Source organism: Trichogramma pretiosum, unplaced genomic scaffold, assembly GCF_000599845.2.
Source record: "Trichogramma pretiosum strain Unisexual culture from Peru unplaced genomic scaffold, Tpre_2.0 scaffold60, whole genome shotgun sequence".
Taxonomy (NCBI): Eukaryota; Metazoa; Arthropoda; class Insecta; order Hymenoptera; family Trichogrammatidae; genus Trichogramma; species Trichogramma pretiosum.
In genome coordinates this window covers 516,839-535,567 of record NW_019640805.1, presented here as the reverse complement: position 1 = coordinate 535,567, position 18,729 = coordinate 516,839, and the positions used below count along the sequence as shown (strand labels likewise).

General features: G+C 40.6%; 1 protein-coding gene across 4 annotated transcripts in view; it reads right to left on the bottom strand.

Moving 5' to 3' along the window:
- LOC106653442 (lachesin-like) overlaps positions 1-18,729 on the bottom strand; it is a 122,859-nt gene that overhangs the window by 7,545 nt on the left and 96,585 nt on the right. For 3 of the 4 annotated variants that reach the window (XM_023459981.1, XM_023459983.1, XM_023459977.1), the window contains 2 exons: positions 18,590-18,652; positions 12,553-12,729 (listed from right to left, as the gene is read on the bottom strand). In XM_023459981.1, the coding sequence (XP_023315749.1) occupies positions 12,553-12,729; positions 18,590-18,652 (240 nt within the window). The remainder of the gene's footprint in view (positions 1-12,552; positions 12,730-18,589; positions 18,653-18,729) is intronic. The other variant, XM_023459987.1, reaches the window with a different exon arrangement.

Sequence of the window (18,729 nt, the reverse complement as noted above, 5' to 3'; positions counted from 1 at the left end):
ACGTATATTCAGTGAAATCAAATGTACCGCTAGTAAGTTTGGTTTTACCCATATTTCAAAATTAATAATTTAACATTTTTAACGTCAATGTGGGAGCTTTTTCTGTACAAATACGCTTATTTTCAATTACTTTCTTCGTCTGCCTTCGATTGAGGCCGTGCAAAAAAATGAAAGAGTCCTGTGAAATGTTTCCCTCTTTGGTAAATTATTCACTTCAATGAAACTCAAAGTACACAAATTTAATTATTATTCGCCGGGTTTTTAAATTCGACAGAAAAAATTAGAACAGCAAGTAAGACAATTTGAAACAAGTAAAGCTTTTTTCAAACTCAAACATTTTATTTTGAAGTAAATTTTGATAGTATTTCTTGAAAAACTAGCTGAATATTATACGAGCTCAAACATTTCTGTAAAAAAGCCTTTCCATCGATATTCAATGTGTGGGTGTGCGAGTAAGATTCAATAGCGCAGCATTGCAAGAAAAAGTACGTGCTGCGATGTTTGGGAATAAATTTGTACAGTCTAGAGCTGCAGTAGTCGTTTTAACTGGGTGCTAAGCGAGAAGAGGATAAGACATTGATGCGTGTAGCAAAAGAAGATGAAAAGAGGCTCGAAAGTCGATCGAAAAAACGACCCTCTTCTCGTTCTGTATGTTCGAGTGCAGCTCGAATACAACTTGAGCCGCACGATGTGTGCACAGGTGCAGGTATATGCGCGTATTTGTGCGCAGCGTGCACTTGAAGACCAGCAAGCGTATAATTAATTACATTATTTATGAAAGCGACACATCAAAGAGCAGCTAATTTCGCCCTGTTGCCTTACGATCGTACATGTTTATACCTTTAAGTTCGCCAACTTCGACTGCTACTTTTGTGCGCACTTATACACTCGTCGTTGTATTCGACGCTTTCATTAAAGTTAATTAATATGCAATTTCGTTGAGCGATAAATTACTGTAACGGTTCCTATAAGTATGTACACTATAAATATACACTCCAAGCACAGTACAGACCTAGGGCTGGTTCACGTGCGAACGTATAACGCACAACAGACGAACTTAATTATATAGTAAAACCTAGTTGGAGCAAGAAAAATTACGTTGTTTTCTCTCGCAAATGTTCGCTAATATTTTCAGCTGTTGAGGTCATTTTTCTATCCCGCGCTTGGTCCTTAGTGTTTGCTTTGAAAAATAATGCCACAGCCATCAGTGATCTAATTTACTAACTACCGCTCATTAATTCAACAAGCTGATTTAAAAAAAAAAAGTTAAACTGGATTGTTTCTACTAACTAAAGCAAATATCCTAATTTTCCTCTGAAGTTTTTTCAACGTTTTTTAAGAAAAAGCGCTTTGAGAGCAACAATTTGCCATCTTATTTTAAGATGCAAGTAATTAACGTTAATCTGCCATTAACGGATGGCTCGTCGCTCGACCTCTCAGACTGTTTTGCCAAAAAATTAAAAGACTCGAGTGCCCTCGAGTCGCGAGGTAGCTAGCACCGAGTTTAAAAGTATTCAGACTGTGTATGAAGTATTTCGAGCTCTCCCTTTCTCTTCTACAAACAGCCATGCACACCCACACAAATTATCAAAGTCGCGGGTGAAAAAATTTGTCTTCCGCAAAGTATCACACGGCTAATTTTTCGCGCGACAGTTGTTCTCAGTCGAGCTCGAATTTTATGAGGTTAGAGTACCTTTCTTATCGTGTTATTTAAAACGTTCGAAAAAGATGTCTGCAAAATTTGATGAATGGTCAAAATTAACAATCGACTCAGGTGTCATTTCACAACTAAGAAAATCACAATTAATGTGTCAAGCAATGTCTGCGTCTAACGCGTAGGTTTTTTCAGGCACGAAGTATTTTCCACGATGTACTCTAAATGAGCTATAATTTCTGGTTTTTTACGAACTCGTGTATGGTACACGGCCCCAAGCTCAGCTCGGCGTGTCACACGCGTAGAAAAGCGCGTTAGCAAGATAAGTAATGCGCGCACAGAGTCGAGATGAGGCTCTGCTCGCCGTCGTCGGCTTTTACTTTACAGGCGAATTATTCGTAAAGTGGCAGAGAGGCGCGTTGGAGACAAACGTTCTGCTTGACGAGTATTTCCTTAGCGTTTCTTCTTTCGCTCGCTTTATGCGTTTCCTCGAGTTGAAACGTGCACGCTCGTCACTTCTCGGCGATGCAGCCGCGCGTACATGCGCCTCGGCCTCGCTACCCCGTATTTGTGCCACTGTAGCGTCGGCATTCGTCCTGCGCGCGCTTTATCCTCTTACTCTATAGAGCGCATATATAAATAAACCTCGTCGACAATCTTCTGCTCTTGTACCCTTCTTATTCCTGACCTGCTGCAGCCGCCTCCTCCTACCTCACGGTTACTTAAACGCTGTTCCTCTTAATTCCAGCTTTTTCTTCGCGTGCCATGTGGCTCGAATGAACGTATCTGTTTTATATACCATTTATATGCGCCTACACACGAATACTCGAGTGCGCGCATATATACTTATACGACAAAAAGTAAATGATCGCGGAGAAAGAGAGAGAGAGAAAAACAGACGAGAGAGAAAAGCAGACGTCGCGTGGCTTGCTTACGCGACTTGAAGAGCAGTGCACAGAATTCAGCAAAAGACAAGTTACAGATAAGGAGACTTTGTCGTCGCTCATGCTGTAAGAGGATTGTGCAAAAGTAGGTATATTTATAGTGGCGCACATCAGGTGTGAATACTTCAAAAGGTCTTAATTAATGTTTCTCTTTATTTCCCTCAGACTTGACCTTTTCTTCATTTGCTATGTTTTTGATTATCTTTTCACCTTACAAAAAAAAGATATGACTATAACATTTTTTAATCTTTTTAATTTTACGTTTTTTAATACTTTTTTGTATCATGAGCTGTACAAGCAAATCGAAAGGTAATATTTTAATAATGATCCAGTATTATTATTTCATATTTATTAATTCTCATAAATTTTCAGGTAATTGTTGCACTAAAAAATGTTAAATTCGTAACTTGGTTTACGTGTAACAGATCCCTGTAACATCACAAGGCAAGGTATTTTGAATATTATGATTATTAGAATTCAGGTATGTTCATTATCTTACGTATTTATCTTAGTCGTGCAAGTCACAATAACTACTTTGAGCGCTACATGAAACTACTTAAAAATTCAAGTAAATTTGTATAATTGTAATTATTATGCCTTCAATTGACTCAGATATTTTCAAATTGTTTTAAAAATGTAAATTAAAATATCAAATTATCGATCGTGGGGCTGAATTAACTTTTATTAGTACTAGCTGTATCAACGCAAATTTAATTACGAATCGAGAATGCGCGTAGCCAAATGGAGAATATGCCAGCAGCATCAGCTGGGACACGCATCGAATTTTTCAGTTTCACTTTTGCTCTATGAGTACGTATACCTAGCGGATATCGCATGACTCTGCAATAATGCAGAGCACATTATTCAAATATTAAACGTACGGAGACACGCACACGTGCCTGCACCTATACGAGGCGTTAATGCGGGATCGCTTTACCTTGCATATGAAAGCGCGTGCGTGTGCAGGTGGACAGCTATACGCGCTTGTTCGGCACATATAATAATATAAGCTCGTGTGTGATAACCCTGCAACGACAGTATTTGCCCGTTTATGAATATACACGTAGCATTACACTCGCCTACGCCTTGTTTATGAATATTTTGAAATATCATGATGCACCCAAAATCTGTCCAACAAACAATATCTACTTTTTGGTAGGCCTCTTTGTACGAAATCATTTCAATGATAACTTTTTGCGTCCAAAACGCAAAATCTTACTTGATCGTTATAATTCTGGTTAAATAATTAGTATATCATTCAGCGGACACAAGTTTGGATTATTATCAAAATTAGTCTCTTAGTTTTCACGAAAATTTGTATTCAGCGACGAAATTTCATTTTAAAACGGTAAGTGGATGTAATAAAAATGTTATTAACTGATATAAAATTTAAATAAAGTGAATAATCGGTTGAATTTACTTTCGAATTAATTACATGATAATTTTCGAATAGTATTATTCTACTTTTTGCATACGTGCTCCGTGTATACGTGCAAATTATGATTATGAGAACGGTTTCCGTGGCTTCAGTATGTATCGGATGCCTCGCTAATTGATTACCAGATTCCGCGCTCAAGCGCTTGTTGAGGTCATAAAGACTGCAATTTTCTCTTTCAGAGGTGATCGTACCCACCAATGCAATGTTATGTAACATCTCTCTCTCTCTCGCTCTTTCTCTCCATATTTGAAACTAGTAGACCGCCTCGTACCCTTTACCCCTTCCGTGAGTATAACCCCAGCCCAACCCTCCAACCTGACCCCCTTCACCAATCTCTCACCCGTTCTGTGTAGGCGCTGCAGTTGTGTGACTTTTCGCTCGGTAATATACGCGCGGCACGGAAAAGCTAACAAATATTTACAATAGCTTTGAATACGGAGAAGACCGAAAAAGCAAAAATTTCATCGAACCACAAACATGCGAAATATTTATGCTGTTATTAATACGCATAGCTCGCGCGCGTATGCGAGCTTCCCCACGCGAGCGTGGACGCGGGATATAGACATACAAGGGGAGTTTGCGTCGTTTGCGTTGAGACTTCAATTTGCTAATGGAAATCGCTGGTGAGTTGTTCAAAGTGAGCTGCTATTTCTGCTGCCGATACAGCTGCCAGTGCTGCATGCCGCGTTATTCGCGATATTAACACTTTTACGCGCTCGCGCCAAGCCCGTAGCCAGTAACGTACGGAAGCTCATTTCTGCTATCAGTTTCTCTCCTCCAAGTGCGGCACAGCCGCTACCACCGCACAGCGTCCAGCAAGGATAAGAGTTTCTCTTTAATCAATAAGAGCGCTAACTTATTATCAATATATTGCGCGAGTCTGAGGCAAGTTGTGTTCGAGGGTCCCAGCGCATTGTGGCGCGTTAAAAAGCCTCATCATTTCCAAGGGTTTCACCGCAGCAGCGCAAAGCAAAGTCTATCATCTGGAAACTGCGCGAGCAAAGATGACACTCGGGAGTCGGGAGTTGCGCGAGTCCGGAGTCCGGAGTCGGGATTGGTGTAGGACAACAGAGCAGCGGTGGCGTGGGCACGCGCAGCGCCAGCAAGAAAAGCTGCTCCCGATCCATTAATTATAGCACTCGCGCGAGATTAGGTTATCCCAGCAGAGCATGTAGACGGAGCAGGAGCGCGCAGGAGGGAGAGAGAGAGAGAGCTACATTATACGAGCTACGAGGCGGCGGCCGAGCTTGCAGCAGCCGTACATTTATAGTCTGGCAAGAGGAGAGCATAATATACATTTGCCGCTGCCGCACGGCGTCGGGCGTGTGCGGGAGAAAGATAGCGTGGAAGGAAAAGTTTAGCACTGCTGTACACGTAGTAGCACAGCAGCAGCGCCAGTTGAGCAACGGCCTGGGTGTCTTGATGCATATGCACGACCGCCGCTATATAGGCTATTGTATTGCATAGGAGCAATCTTCGCTCGCTCGCTGCTTACGCTGCCTCGCAGGCGTATATTACTGAATATTTTTGTTACGCGTCCAAGTTATGAATAATACTACGTGCAGCCGTGGAAAAATGCCGAGATTTTTACCTTTCTCCGTGTCCCCTTCGACGCTATCGCGTCTATATGCACGCGAGGACGACGCGCAGTATTTTCAATTTCATACACAGCTAAGCGAGACAATTTCGGGCGGATCGAAAATTTTTAATGAATGTTTTGAAGCTCGAAAGCCTAAAAAGGACGATAGCAGATGACAAGTTGGAACGGCTACGTTGAACTTGCTTTTATTCGATGAAATAATACCTGGCTTGCGAATTTTCCACGGAAAAAATATAGATATGCTTCGCTTGGCAAATGAACGAGCGCGTATACGTAGATCACGATGTGCAGCGTGCACTCGCACACGCATACCTTGAAAAATACTTTTGCATTGACGCAGTTAGCATTTGGCTTGAGGAATGTGACCCGCCTTTCTGAAACTTCCAACTCAATTTTCTCACTACTGTAGATTCTTGATAACTTTACTCTAATACTCGTCTCTTTGCTTTATACCATTTTGTCTGTATAAAATCTTTGCACTTATTTTACATGCACCTGTGTAGATAAACTCTCACCTTCGAATGCTTATATCCTGTCTTGTACTTCTTGTACGAAAAAAGTTTTCATTCTAGGTAATAAAAAAGTACCATCTTTTTTTTCATATTCGGTGAAATTTTTTTTAAAAAGTTTGAATATTTATCAGTACGCGTTAATTTTTAGAAAATGGAATACTAATCTTGAAATTTATTTGTTCAAACTGTTTTAAAATTTATACAAAAAAAATATAAATTGCTATATAAAATGACAACATTTTATAATAATCTAAATCGGCCAAAATCCTAAATTTTAATGTTATTTTTGTAAAAAAAAAATGATTTTTATAGAAAATCTTTAATAGCTGCGTAAGAGTATACCTATTCCCACAGTGGTAGTCTAAATTTATGTCTTTCAGGGGTACAGATAAGCAGACTTACGCAGGCAAGCCTTACGCGCTCTATAGGCTTCGTTCCCCAAGCAGTTATTCTCCGGCAGCAGTATGGAATGTACGCGCGCACATCTATTGCCTCCTCTCTACTACATACACACATACATACACATACGCACACATAAAAGCGCGAGCTATATAGCAAGAAGCAGATAAAGTGACCCTTCTTTCTCATTCGCGCTATTTCTTTATTACGTTTCGACATAATCCTTGTATTATTCCTTCACAGATTGGACCCACGCACATAACGCGTATACGGCAAAATGTAATAACCGATCGTCGTTCGTGTGTGCGGGTGTTTGTGAGCGCGCGTGTGTGTGAGTGGCTTCTCAAGGCACGGGCAATGATTGCACATAGATCAGCATTTCGTAGCACGCGCGAGAGGTGCGTAATAACGAAAGCAAGCGCCGGGCGACGATTTATGCTTTAGCGAGGAAGCCGTGTTCGCGTGCAGGGTCGCGCCGATTCGCACCGGATAATACTCAATGAATATATCGAGCAGATAAAATGAATCGCACGCGGTGTGTATGCTCGTTAGAAGTGGCCCGATCCCTACGCTACATTTTATTCCAGTCTAATTATCGAGAGAGATATATTGGCCGGCCGCGAGTCCATTTGTCTATAGACGGCGTACTGCGAAATAAAAAAGCGTCCCGCAGTCTGCACATCTCGAAGCTTCGATCGTGAGCTGCTTAATGTACGCTGCGATGGTGAGGTTTTTGTCGGAATAATTATACTAGCGCACCGTAAACGCCAGCGATTCATAATTAACGTCAGAACCGACAGAAATTGTAAACCCTGCCGCTCTCTTGTGCATTTCAAACTGAAAGAAGTGTAACCTTATACATTTATAGGCACGCTTAATATCGATGACGGTAATAGAAATGTATATTGTGTGTGTATATATCCTCATGATCTCTCGTACAGGCATTATAGATACCGAGTCAGGTATACCTATATGTATATTTATAAATATATAGAACTACATCGGCATTAGGGAAGCAGCGTGCCCTAATCGTAAGCAGATATTCAAGCGGTGTGCACTCATGGGAAATTCGGTGCAGCGCGAATAAATTTGATATCCTGCGTGAAGCGAGGCATATACACGCTCGCGCATTCTCCCCCACACGCACATACTCATATGTATCTAGCTTGCAAGCCCACACACGTACACATACAAACGTACTCTAATACTCCATCGGCATGCACTAGTATACGCGCTCGCTCGTTACCATCCCCCATACAGTAACCTTCCATTCACCTTACGCGACTGTGACGAGGCTTATACGCTATCGTCTATGTGTTCGCAAAGCTCCGGCAGCATCGAGAAGTCATCGAGAATGCAAAGATACCTCAAGCTGTTTCATGGTGACTTACCGAGCCGAGGTCATGAGAGAAGCATCCTCCCTCCCGCCCTCCTAAGGAGAGAAGAAAAGGAAAATAGCTTTGTGATGCCGCAAGAGCTCGGTTGGCTATATTTTTTTTACGATACGCAATAAAGCCTAGGTATGAATTCTAGAAGCGCGCGAAAATGCCGCCATCCGCCTCTGTCGTTGCCTCCCTCATATTATATATATACACACACCCACACATACATTCATGCAACCACCTACAACCGCATGTATACTGATACGTGAGAACTCAAGGTTGTGAGGCGTCTTTTTTGAACCAAGACTTATATTTTTTTCCACACGTATGTGCACGAATATTTACGCTTGTAAGCGCACGTATACACACATAGCCAGACTCATACATTACATAAACATGGACCAAGCATATAATAAGAGGCGTACGTACATATAAACCCTTTATGTGCTACTGAAGAAATGCGACGTTATACTGTTGAATTATACATCCATTATGTTGCACATAATAAAATATTGAATAAATTCTACAAAATTTAACCATGCGTATTTATAGGAAACCTAATATTTTATATTTAACATTAAACATTTACATTATATTTTGTGTATAGTTCAATACTTTGATCGATACCGTACCAAATTGGTTTAAAAACGAATTTATTGCACTTTCAAAATAGATTGAATTTTAAATTATCTTTGTATTTGTTTTGCACATCAGATATTGTTTAACTGAAAAGTTCTAAACAAATCACTACGATTTATTCGTAAAATTTTTCTATTTTTCAAACTTTATAAAAAAATTTAAGTTGAAAAGTTCCGAGAATGTAGACATTTATGTATAAGAAAGTATTTTTTGAGACAACTTTCGCCACGTGGGGGCTTCTGAAAAGAACCAGGAAGGTCATCTATATTTCATTCCAGCCTTCGCATGTTATCCATAGTATATTGGTTTATCTTTTACAGGAGAAAAGGACTACTGTATCAACAGAAACATATTGTCAGGATAGTGACAATTTTACAATCATTCATGAACCTTTTTACACATACTTGAAAGAACTTTTCTGAACAAAATAAAATCGATCAGTTAATGAAGTATTTTTAAGACTAAAGATAGCTACGATGCAAATTTCATTGCTATATTCTCATTTAAATCCATTCTATGCAAAAGCAATATTCAACAGATTTCAGCATAGCTTTCTCAAGTTTTGCTTATATAATCGGGCATATCGATTGCGTTTTGGAAAGATTTAGATATTGTAACTTGAAACTTGATACTGAGCACGCAATATTGTATAGGTGATTGTAGTAAAATTATTTGTAAAAAATTGAGTCGTTCGTAGTTCGATTAGTTTTTTTTTAAATTTTAAGTGTAGGCTCTTTATTAAGTAGTTTTAGGAAAATTTGTTATGAATTGTCATTCTGCGAAATAAGATAACTACCAAAAACTATTGATAATTACTCGAGTATATAAAAATTATTCCATGTTATATGAGAATTGATAAAATAAAAGGATTTATTGATTTTCTGGCAAACTTTCATTGGTATTTCCTATCAATGAAAGTGAGAGCTTATTGGTACTGCATCAGCAGGGTGCTCTGTTATAATTTGTATTACAACACGTTAAAATGAGGGAAGTGAGCCGTTAATCACGCGAGAGTAGCTAAGTGTCAAGATGGAGATCGATCAGTACGATGAGCTATACAATTCAACTACGTCGAAAGACACATGAAGGGATAGAGTGTCTCGTTGAGCATAATATGTAGCTAGAGGACACGTTCAGGCTCGCACGACACGGCCAATAAGTTTTGCAAGCTCTACTGCCATCTCTCTCGCTCATGCAGTCACTATTGCTTGCGTATAGAGTGACTGGGCGTACGATCTGCGCTTATTCTCACCTGGGGAGTTTAGACAGTTAGTTGTGGCTTCGCGACTGAACGATGCTCCATATGAATGGCGTTGACGGCCTGTGGGAGGTGAACCTGACGGCTAAAGCTGCAAACTGCACACATAGCGTCTGCGTTTGTTCGAACTGGTGCAATATAAGCAATAAACCTGAACTTTGGACGCCGTGCGGGCGTATTTGTTGAATAATAATTTTCGTTTCGAGCTTTAATCGATTTGAAACATCCTGAAGTATTAACACGAACTTATTTTTTCATTTTCCATTACATTAAAAAGAAAACAATATTTTCAAAAACATTAATTATAAATTTGACATGGCAATATGTTGAAGCCAGATCACTGGACCACTCTGCCCAGTACGAATTCGCAAACTGCACTTGTAGGCAAGCCCACAAGCGCTCTGAGCAGATAAATTCACTATGATTCGGTTGAATGAAAAAAACCTTAGATGCGCAATGAATCAAGTAGTCTGTTAAGAATGGAACACACACACGTCGTATGATACGAGCACCTCGTTGCAAGATTAAAAAAAGCTCGGGAAATTCTCGATTTCCACAGAAAAAAGCGGGAAAGCGCTAGGGAAAAACATGTATGTGCTTGCGTTCACCGTCCTAGTGCTTGGGTACTATAAGAAATCCTACGACATACTCCAGACTGTCACATAGTTAATATTAACCGGATTCTCACTCGAGACAGAGCAGTGGCAGGGCATACGTTTACGGTGGTGACGCATGTCGTATGTCTACATTATGTCCTAGCGGTGCTATGTACATACCCACGCTATCTAAAGTGTATATCAGTTACTGCTACATTGACCTTCTTTTTCTTTCCCTCGCGTCAAGAGTAGAAAAGTGCTAAATATTCATTACTCTACATCGGTATCTAATCTCTAACACTTAAACCTATATTCACATTTTTGCTGTTGTGCTAATTTTCCATGCGCATCAATCGTTCATGTATCGCGTGCCAGAAACAATTAATGCACGTGTAAACTCTATTACTTCATTAGACAATCTCGCTTCAATAAGCAATAACGAATCGCGGTTTCATTCAGCCTGAGGTTGATAAGTATTCTGCGGAGAGAACAGACGTTCACTGTACTAAGACGTGGCGGACATTTTTACTTTGCATTAAAACCCTTGCTCCAAGAAAAATCTACTTACCAGCATGTTTGCATACGTGTATGCAAGAGCTTTAAAAAAAACCATGTGTATACTGTCCAGCTTTTTTATACAGCTGTATGTATGTAAAGTTTTCAATCCGTTTTTTCTTTTCATTTTTCCTTCTACTCCTGAGCTTTGAAACTCCTAAACCAACATCGTTAGAAGTCGTTCTAGTTCTTTTGCTAAGTTTATCGCGCACTACGGCTTGAAACGTTTTTTTCCTCGTGCGTTGGCCAAACTGCTAAGAATCGACTTTCGGTATATTTTTATTCGCATATTTTAAAATACACTGATTTAGATGTTTGATAACTTGAGCTTTCAAGAGAAGTTGGCAAAAATTCCGAAAGAAAGGTTTTTCGAAAGATTGTTTGTTACCAAAGACAACATTACAAAGCCCTTACATAAATCTGGCTAAAATGACTGTAAAGGAGAATAAGATGTTTACTCGGAAATCGATGCTGTAATTAAAGGTCTGATTAACTAAACCAAGCACATGAATCCGATCGCTTTGGCATCCTTTATAGTACATCCACTCGCTCCCTCTATCTCTTTCTCCCTCTCTCTCCTTCTCTCAACCTCTCTTTCAATTGCTATCTCTGCAGCTCTTTGAATGCATATACTGGCAAAGCTTTATTGTGTGCGCGTGTTTGCGTGTTTGTGAGTCTGTATATGTAAGAGGAAGCACGTGCTTGCAGGACCGTGTTTTGACCAAGTATCGAGTAAATGTATGTACATACAGCGTGCGCATACGTACGTGTACGTACAGTCACCGGATGCAGTTGCGCCCGATTAGGTTAATTAGCGGAATAGGTCGTCTTTAATTTTACTGATTGAGCCAGTTCGTGTATCTTTAGGCGGAATCTGTTATCTGCTTGATAGAACATACTCGACAACACACAAGTATTATTGACCCGCGACTTGTAGCGCTCAACCCCGCTACGTAATGCTTATTGGGCAACAACGTACACTTTGCGCAATCTCACAATCAAAAGTGTTAATAGTACCTCACATATCTGGACAGTAGAATTCGACAAAGACATTCTTTGTCTTTTCTCCGTTCCTGTGAGTTTGAGAATTCCAATTACTACTAGGTACAGAGGGAGCTTGCATGAAACTCATAATTCAGAGGACTTTATGAAACCGAAATTACCTGAAAAAACTTTAACGCTGATGTTCTAAACGCGCCTGGGGAATGAAATAAAATCACGAATTACCCACGATCGATGGTGCATGATGCGGAATAGCTTAATTCTCTCACGCCCTAGCGTATACAGTGTATCTCTGGTCGATTGCATCGATACATATCCAGCTAATGCAAGAGCAAAAGCTTCACGCTTGGCCGAAAGCGCCCGGTTGCACTTTGAACTTGCTACATGACTCAGACACCCATACCGACCCTATACTCGCACATTCTTGCACACAAATGCACGCAGGCTAAAAAGAGAGAGAGAACAAGAGAAAGAGAGCGGAAGTGGATACTTGGGTTACTTGGGTTAAAAGAGGCTTCGTGGAACATAAGTGAGTATGATGTTTCGTGATGCGCTTGTGGTAGTATTACTCACCCAAGAAAGCGTTAGAGCTAGCACTGCCACCGCTACTGCTGCCGCGTCCTCGCTTGTCTTCGTAATCAGCGCTTTCCCGGTGGCTTGGCCGCTCGGTACGCCGCGGATAATACGGGGTATAGGGTGCCGGCCAAATGGTCGTTGTCCGTCTGGGCGAGGCAGTCGTGCTTTTGCGACCTGAAAAATGCACACAAACAAGAAACACCGGCTTATCCGTTAGTCTGAACGCAGCACTTTCTCTATGAAGGAAACCAAAAGAATAATCATGTGTGCGCATATATGTGCATTGTGCTGGAGGAAGGAGGAATGTTTTGAACAAGCAAGGATACTCGGCAGGAAGCGATGTGATGCATAAATAAATACTTATATGCTCGGGCGTGGGAATTGAGTAATGAGCATTATCCATCGCATTCGCTATCAATGTTTAAGTAAGCAAACTCAGTGTACGCATGTAAAAGTTGGGGTACGTGTGAGTACATGATCGAACGCGCCCTCGTCATGTACTATTCCACACCACAATTAGTTAACTCGTACGAACTTCAGCGCTCTATTTCTCTGTTTCTCATTCTCGTGACATTTGCTAATTCATGCACTCCCTCATTTCAGCTGTCTTTTATTAGTTATGCTCTTTATAATTTTATTTACCATGATTGGTAGAGTTTACGGCAACTCGAGCTGTTAAAAGCAACAATCGGAAACTCTTAATGAGGGTATAGTTCTTGAAAGTCGCTCGCTGCATTTAGCTAAATTCTAATGCCCAGCTCCGCGCCTCTAATTATGGTGCGCCACAACTGAGCGCACGAGTTTCTTCGGATGTCGCCTCGCTACTAATGAATATAAATATTGCTAATTATTATTCTAGTACGTGCACGGCCGCAGCACGCCCCAATAAATATGAATTTCGACTGACCATTTTGCTGCACGATGAAGTTGTATACAACTTCCATAGGACTCCCGTAAATCACATCAAAATAGAAAACAAATGAAATATATGATAACATTTTGCATGCCAGCGCAAAGAAAGCTTTTGAGTTAAAGCATGAATAATAGTATTTGAAAACTGGCAAATCTGTTGCTATACGTATACGGCAAACTGTAGCTTTTGAAAAACGTTTAACTTGTTGCATTGCATATGAATGTGCAACAGAAATGGTGAATCATTGGTATGCAAGTGTCTCGCTCGGGATACTGTGCGCCCTTTCCGCGATTATCTGCGTATTAATTTCTTTTTACTGGCGCCTTAATTTAAGAGGAAAAAAACATTTCTCCACGTGCTTACTACAACAATCAAAAATTAAAATTATCTTTGGAAGCAGCACGGCTAAATACGTGAATAAAATTTGCAAACAATGAGAATTGAAATTGAATCTGTTTTCGTGCCGTGCTTTGCCTCGCGCTTCAATGCACATAAATGGTATAATTATGAAAGTTTAATAATTAAACACGAGCCGGTAGAAAAGTGTCAAGAGTTATGATAAATTATCCAGAACTTTGTAAAATATACGTTAAATGTTTGTCAAAAAAGTCTATTATTCAAGGTAGGCGGCGAAAAAGCCCAAAGTCCTATTCACTTGCACACGCGCGCGTGCCAACTCGAGCGTCTGAATTCCTCGTTATATTATTATACGATACAGAGTAAACACACAGAGGCCTTTTCGCTCGTACGGCACAAGAAAAAAACGAGAGCCGGAGCAAAGCAGCAGACGATAGCAAAGCTGTCATCTAACTAGACCCCCTTGGATCTCCTGCACGGGACACATTTTCTATGCCAGTCCTGCGCTCGCCCACGCTCTTTCTCTCTTTTATTCTTATTTTCTGTAGGCGTGTATATTCACGAAATAGCACGGTCCGAGAAGAGTGAGAAAGAGGAGGCTCAAGCCACTAAAAAGTTTTCGAATAAAAGTTTAAATATGCCCGTCGCTAAACTTTGTTTTGCCCAGGATGATGTTATAGCCGCAGCCACGGCTGCGCTGGCCTGCTATGTATACGTATATTGCGAGCTGTGTTTGGGCCGTGCGATGCGAGTGTGTACACGAGCGAATGAACTCTCTTTCCGTCTTTGTCTCTCTCTCCCTCTCTATCTCTGCTCTCACCCCCTCACCCCCTCTCTCTCACTCTCTTTTTCCATAGCTCTTGCACGCGAATAGGTATATATACACCGTCGGCGGACGCTGTCGCGAGCTCTCCTGTCATATAATAACATGGCCGTTGAGACCTATCTGTATGCTATGACAAGCGAATGTATTATTATTGTTATTATTATATAAGCTCGATATAAACGGAGCGCAGTGTATCACAGAGATCGAAAAGGATACACGCAGAGATATTCCCGCCCGTAGACTGTGTACGATCCACGACCGCGAGAAAAGATGAAAAGAGCTCGACGTCGTGATATGCGCTGCAAGGGCATATCAATCGCAGATATATATACGCAGGCTGCGGCGCGTATTCCCGTCTACGCCGCGCGGAAACCAGGTCGATTCTTTTATGAAAACGAATTTCGCCTTGAAAATTGATGCCAGTCTATGAATTTCATTTGAATATTGCAAATGGACGCTTGAGCGTAACTGCCTTCATACATACGTGCTACAGAAATAAAGATTTTTTTCATTTTGCTTTTCTACTCGTATGAGCTCTTTTTTCTATGAAATGGCAATCGCGAGTCAAATTAGTGAATTTTTTTTCACGATACGAAAATTCCATCTGCTTTTCATTCTTGAATGCTTAATCTTATTAAGTTATTGAATACATATTAAAAATAATAAAATAAGCTTTTGTTCATGTAATAATTCAAAGTCTTACGAAAACAAAATAGAAGCATTTTATATTGTTTGGTAATATCATTCAAACTGTAGTTTAGCATTACAAAGTATACTTGTAGCGATTTTACTACAAGCGGTACTAAACTATGAAACAATGGCTGAGAAGGAAAATAAATTGGCGAAATATTATAAAATAAGAACAGGAGACTGGTAGTGACCATATTTTAAGCACATTCTTTATCTCAAAGACTCAATAGGTCTCAGCGGGTTAATAAGTTTTCAAGCAGACAAGATCTTTAGCACGTGCAAAAGCTGCGCTAACACGAAAACTGGCACTTGAAGAACGCGCGCGTTTATTAATAGCGATGCTGAGGTAGCACAACAGAGAACACCCTCACCCAGTGACTACGTTAAACTCGCTTTTCTGCGCAGCAGCAGCAGTAGCAGCTGTACTAATCTCGCTCCATGCGTAAATTTATCTCATCTGCGATCCGTGTGCTGTATGTGTATGCGTGTGGCTAGGTGTGTGTAGTCTTTGTACACGCATTGCGTTATAAGCTTTGACGTCTTTTTCATTAAGTATTGTGTGCAGGCTCGTGCACCACTACAAAAGTTGAAAATTTCAAAGAACGCGTTGCGCGCGCGAGCTTGCATCTCAAGCCACTATTCATTCTTCTTGCGATGGGAGAATGATCAGTTTACACATCGCTGCAAAGTAATTTATCCTGGCTAAAATATTTAGATTCCAACGTATGCGGTACGATTTCATAGTAGCGCTATTTTTCAAATTCAGTATTCGCATAGTCAACATTTGGAGCGAGTGCAAATAATATTTAAAAGAGCCGATAATGTTTGAAAAAGTGAACCCTCTAAAACAGCAACGAAGCCATTTTCGAAATTGAAAATATAACATAATATGAAAGTTCGGTGCACTGGAGGGCTCGAATTGAAAGACCTCGCGAATAATGCAGTATCTTTTGCCGAGAACAGATTATTCAGCAAATATACACGCAATATACATATACATGACAGAACTATAGATGTGTATACGTATATATGCATGCGCGTAATATTTAGTAAGCGTCGTGTGTTTCGTACATCCAATTAATCATTCAGAACTCATTCAGCAGAGACGAGAGTAACTTATCAATTAGGTTAACTTGTGCACACAGCACCTATAGATGCTTTCGAGCTAAACGTGTCTCATCGCCAAGGCATAGTACTAGTAATAGTACCAGTAGTAGAAGTCCCGTTAAGTCAGCCGAACACGAGTCTCTTCCTATTGCACCTCCTTCTCCTCCTCCGCCTCCCATATTCTCACCCAAGCCCTACTCTCTCTTACTGTCTATATTTCTCTTTTAGTTCTAGTTGCTCTTTCTCTCTCTCTCTCGCCGACTCGAGCGACAAATACTGGAAATCATTCTCTCTCTCTCTCTCTCTCTCTCTCTCTCTCTCTCTCTCTTCCCCCCTCCTGACGCTACTGCAGTGCACGCGGCACACCGGGCACATTCCATTGCGATAACTAATTAGGACTACACGATCGATGTATGCTCTCCAAGGGAGAGTCGAGCTACTCATTATTAAGCTCCCTCATGACCCCCGCGTGGACTAATTTCGGCCCCAACTGCACACTACTACGATTTTATTTTCAATGAATTGCAGAGGCCAGTTATTAAATAATCCTGCCTGCAGCCAGGTGATGTAAGAACCCGGTAAAAGACGGACAATTTTCGATAATTCAGGCTAATATCGCCGACAATTGCGGAAATATATCCTTGTTCACGGCCTCGTCAATTATTTAATTGTTCTGGAGATCAATTTTATGTAATCATCAATATTTCTATTATCGTCATTTATTCAGAATGTTTTATTTGAGCCATGCGAGCAGTGGATGTGTGCACATCGCTCTCAGGCTTCTCATCTGAATATGAAGGTTATGTATTCTTATAGGTTAGTTCTCCGAAAGACAGTAATTGAATTTTAAATGGACATAATTAGGTCGCGCTCGTTGAATTTTGCCCTCCCTGCAGCGCATATAATGTCACGTTTGAAAATGCAAATGCCAGCCCGAGATAAAGAATGTACTGCATAAAGAGAGCGCGAGCGGGTCATTGTGTTATTGATTGCATAAACTGTATAACCGTACGTATACATACGAAAATATGTGTACGTGTACCTCAATGCGCACGTATTATAGGCTGTGGTACAGGAGAGGCTTTGACCATGCGCGTATCATCGATAAGATAAAAATGCTCGCGTATAAATTGCAAAATATTCAAAAAGCCCGAAAGACTATATCGCAGAAAGAGCTGCAGCGGCCGCAGAGTGTACCCTAATGTTAATTTACAAAAAATGTTATGCTTTTCAGAATCCAGCCGGCTCCATTGTATGTCGTACATCGAAACCTATCAACCTACCATCGGTGCTTCATCATCGGCCTCGTTTGCACCCTCAACAACATCCATACGACACCCCCTCTTTCCGCACACATCCAGCCACACTTACACATTTACATACGCTGTATGCTCATGCACGTACTCACTCTTTTTATCATGAACCTCTTCTCGCTGCATGTATATCAGCGGCAGCATTATATAGCCGTACACAGGCTACGCTACCTCAGTTGTCAAAGCTATTTTTCATATTTCCCAGTAGATGCGCGCACGTGATAAGAAAAGAATGGAGCCTGGATGGCACGTGCCTAACTCAAACACGCTCGCCCGTCATCGTCGAGTTCGTGTGTTGGTATATTCGATACGCGCCCGCTTATTACACCCCGACCTTATACACACACGCGCGCACACACACTCACTGCACATACACATCCACTTATACAAACGTATATTCTTACAGCACATATGCATACGTTTTACGTGCCACTAATGCAAACCGAACCTTCTCTTGAAATACCGCGAGTGTCTATTGCTGCACACGTGTACGCCTGCCATTGGCTTTGAAAGTGTAACGCAATTCAGCTTTGCTTTCGATCTCGGAGCTGAGTCGTGACCGATAATTCAGCCTTACTCAATGACTATCTTTTCTTATATTCAACAAATTAATGGAAAATCTACGAATATACAAACAAAATCAAATGAAACTTTGGGAGATTGAGGACGTATGATAGCAGCTTTAGACAGCAAAGAATCGACAAAAAATGATTCGAAATTCGTTAAATTCTGCAAGCAAGAATGCTTGGTAAATAATGATATATTCATTCTTTTCTACTTCGAGAGAAGGCGTTCAAAATATACTTATTTTCATTTTAAAAATCTCACCTTCTTTGTTCGCGCTGCTTTTTATTTCTGTGGCTTTTGGAGGCACCGAGGGTTTCAAAAATTCTGTAACGAGAAAAGTTTGAATAACTTTCATAACTGCATTCCACTGATGCTCAAGAAAACAACGGTAAATCAATTAT